This window comes from Dermacentor albipictus, chromosome 5, assembly GCF_038994185.2.
Source record: "Dermacentor albipictus isolate Rhodes 1998 colony chromosome 5, USDA_Dalb.pri_finalv2, whole genome shotgun sequence".
In the NCBI taxonomy this organism is placed as follows: Eukaryota; Metazoa; Arthropoda; class Arachnida; order Ixodida; family Ixodidae; genus Dermacentor; species Dermacentor albipictus.
In genome coordinates this window covers 174,550,957-174,553,681 of record NC_091825.1, presented here as the reverse complement: position 1 = coordinate 174,553,681, position 2,725 = coordinate 174,550,957, and the positions used below count along the sequence as shown (strand labels likewise).

Here is a 2,725-nt window from a genome sequence, read left to right as displayed (position 1 = left end):
ACTATTCAAACGCAAAGCATTCGCAAATATGTCTTCTTTTGTATATTTGTGAATTCATTCATTTACCGCCAAAACAAGCGCTTTGTGCCTGCCGAAATGGCAAGATAAGCGCTGAACAGATCGCAGAAGCAGACGACAGCGAACAGGTTATGACTAGCGCCACTCTGCTCGTACGTTCTTTCCCTAGCGGCAAAAGGGGGCGAACTAGACCAGGCGTGCTGGGGGAGGGAGATCTGTGCAGGTCTGTAGTTCAGTAGGCCGTGATACATATACCGTCATTCCCATGACGGCACGGTGCCCCCATAGAATCATAGAATCTCCCATAGACGGTGGCGCCAGAATACCCTCTAGGTGTTATAGTGAGAAACTCTATGCACTCAAGGAGAATGGTTGCAATGCATTCTAGCGTTGGTTCTAAATTCTGTGGTTCTAGCCAGATTAAAGTTCTTTATTCTATGAAGTTACTATCGCTGGTTCTTTACTCTATGTGATCGCATCACCACAGTGAACTCAATTGATGTACGTACTGTACGTTAGCGTTCGTGCACATACGTCGCTTATCAAGCCGTTCAAGCAGAATTCGCCGGACGGGTGAGTTTGGAGTGGATTGGCGGAAGGCCGAAACTATGTCCAGCTTAAAGATGTCGCGCGAATGCACCGGCAACGGTGATTGTCACAAACCAGCAAATGTTTTGTCGTTCCTGTCCCATGTGAAGTCGGGTCATCTCATCGCTGGAATATCCGGTGGTGTAGCCTCAACCTTAGCCGTACATCCGTTTGACCTGTTGAAAATAAGGCTCGCAGTGAATGACGGTGCGGTGTCAAGCAGGCCTCACTACCGCGGGTTTCTCAACGCGGTTGTTACGATATTTAGGCAAGAAGGCATCATTGGATTCTATAGAGGCGTGACGCCCAACTGCATCGGCGCCGGTGCCTCCTGGGGCTTTTACTTCTTCTTCTACAATGCCATCAAATCTCAGATGTCATTAAGTGTTCGCACCGAACATCTCGGACCGGGGCAGCACATGCAGGCGGCCGCCGAGGCTGGAATTATGACGCTGCTCATGACGAATCCGATATGGGTCGTGAAGACGAGAATGTGCCTTCAGTACACAACGTCGCATTTGCCGGAAGAACTTCAATATAAGAGCACGTTTGACGCCCTGAGGAAAATCTACCGCATCGACGGAGTTGCGGGCCTTTACCGAGGTTTCATCCCAGGCGTCTTTGGCGTGTCGCACGGTGCTCTGCAGTTTATGGCTTACGAGGAAATGAAGAAATTCTACCACAGCCACCATCGAGGCGACGCCCGCAAACAGCTAGGCACGTTGGAGTACTTGGTGTTTGCTGCCCTCTCGAAACTTTTTGCGACCACTGCGACGTACCCTTATCAGGTAGTGAGGGCAAGATTACAGGATCAGCATAAGAAGTACGCCGGCATCGTCCAGTGCATATCAAGGACTTGGCGATTTGAAGGCTACAAAGGCTTTTACAAGGGCTTAGTTCCGAACACACTCCGCGTGACACCGGCCACTGCGATAACATTTGTGGTATATGAGAACATTGCCAAATGGCTTGTGAACAAAGATACTTAGATTATGGCGCAATGAAACTTTATTTCTGGGCAGTGCGCAACGCAGATAAAATATGTGACAAAATGTTTTTGTTCTAGAAAATAATAGATATCCTTTTCATAAACATTGTTACTAAGATGCCGTCAGTCATTCTCTGTGCTAATAGGCAATCCATTAAGCCAAAGAAAAACAGGACAGTGTTTGTACATATTTGTTGTTTCTATTATTGTGGCAAAGACTTGTCTTGCAATGCAAAAGCATGGGGATGCATTGTGATCAGGGCCCACTCTATTTCCATGTATGACTTCATATATTGTTCTTTGTTTTAAATAAATATTTGAAATGAAAAAATGTCTTAACATTTTTTTTTTACCCTGCTTGATTACTTGGGTGCATCTTCATAAGTGGTATGAGTGGCCTAGCTTGTGTTTGGAAAAGCCGCTGGTGGAGCGGCCACTGCCAGTTGCGGAAGTGCGAGTAAACAATGACGACTACAGTGGCTGTGTTCCAATACTTGCCGAAGACGGAAAAGTAGACAGCTAAGTGGACAGTGGCTATTTTAAGCCTTTTTCCAATTCTTACACAGACATCAAAGTAGACAGCTTTGCAAAGATAGCATCGAACTCAAAAACGATTTAGGCTAATGTCCTGTCCAGACAAGGTGGCGGCTGAGCAGGACGCTCGGAAAGAAGACAGAAAGGTTGTCTGTGCACACGAAAACAGACACTTTGCAGGCACAAGCACTTAAAATACAGAAATAATTTTGGCTGCAAGGTGGCGTCACATTGCAGAAGCATCTTCCGTAAGGCTTCCAGACGGTTAGAAACATGTTCCGTTACATGGCCTCAAAGCTGTGTCAGCTGTCTGCGTAGTGTGGTGTTGCATCCTAAGCCGGCTGGTGGAGGGCCCTATCATCGGAGAGGACCACACCGTGAGGTTGGCGGAGACGCTTGTTCCGGGTGAGAGGGTCTGGCCAACGTGGTCTTTATTCAACTTATGTAGTATTTCAAGGACAAATTGCGTCATGCTATTAGCTGTTACACAAGTGGTGTGATTATGATTGGTGGTACACAGGTGGCATGATCCCACCTGATTGGCCTAATGAATTCATACAGATGCACAGACATGGAGGTCACAGCTCCATCATGCGG

General features: G+C 47.1%; 1 protein-coding gene across 1 annotated transcript; it reads left to right on the top strand.

Moving 5' to 3' along the window:
* The first annotated feature begins 342 nt into the window (after window positions 1-342).
* Window positions 343-1,929, top strand: LOC135897530 (solute carrier family 25 member 32-like). The gene has a single exon (XM_065426177.2). It carries the CDS (start codon window positions 627-629, stop codon window positions 1,593-1,595), a length of 969 nt encoding a protein of 322 aa, XP_065282249.1. The 5' UTR covers window positions 343-626; the 3' UTR covers window positions 1,596-1,929.
* Window positions 1,930-2,725: the final 796 nt, after the last annotated feature.

Bases quoted from the DNA above. Each gene is read 5' to 3' on its own strand.
- LOC135897530 (XM_065426177.2), top strand. From the start codon at position 627: ATGTCCAGCTTAAAGATGTCGCGCGAATGCACCGGCAACGGTGATTGT.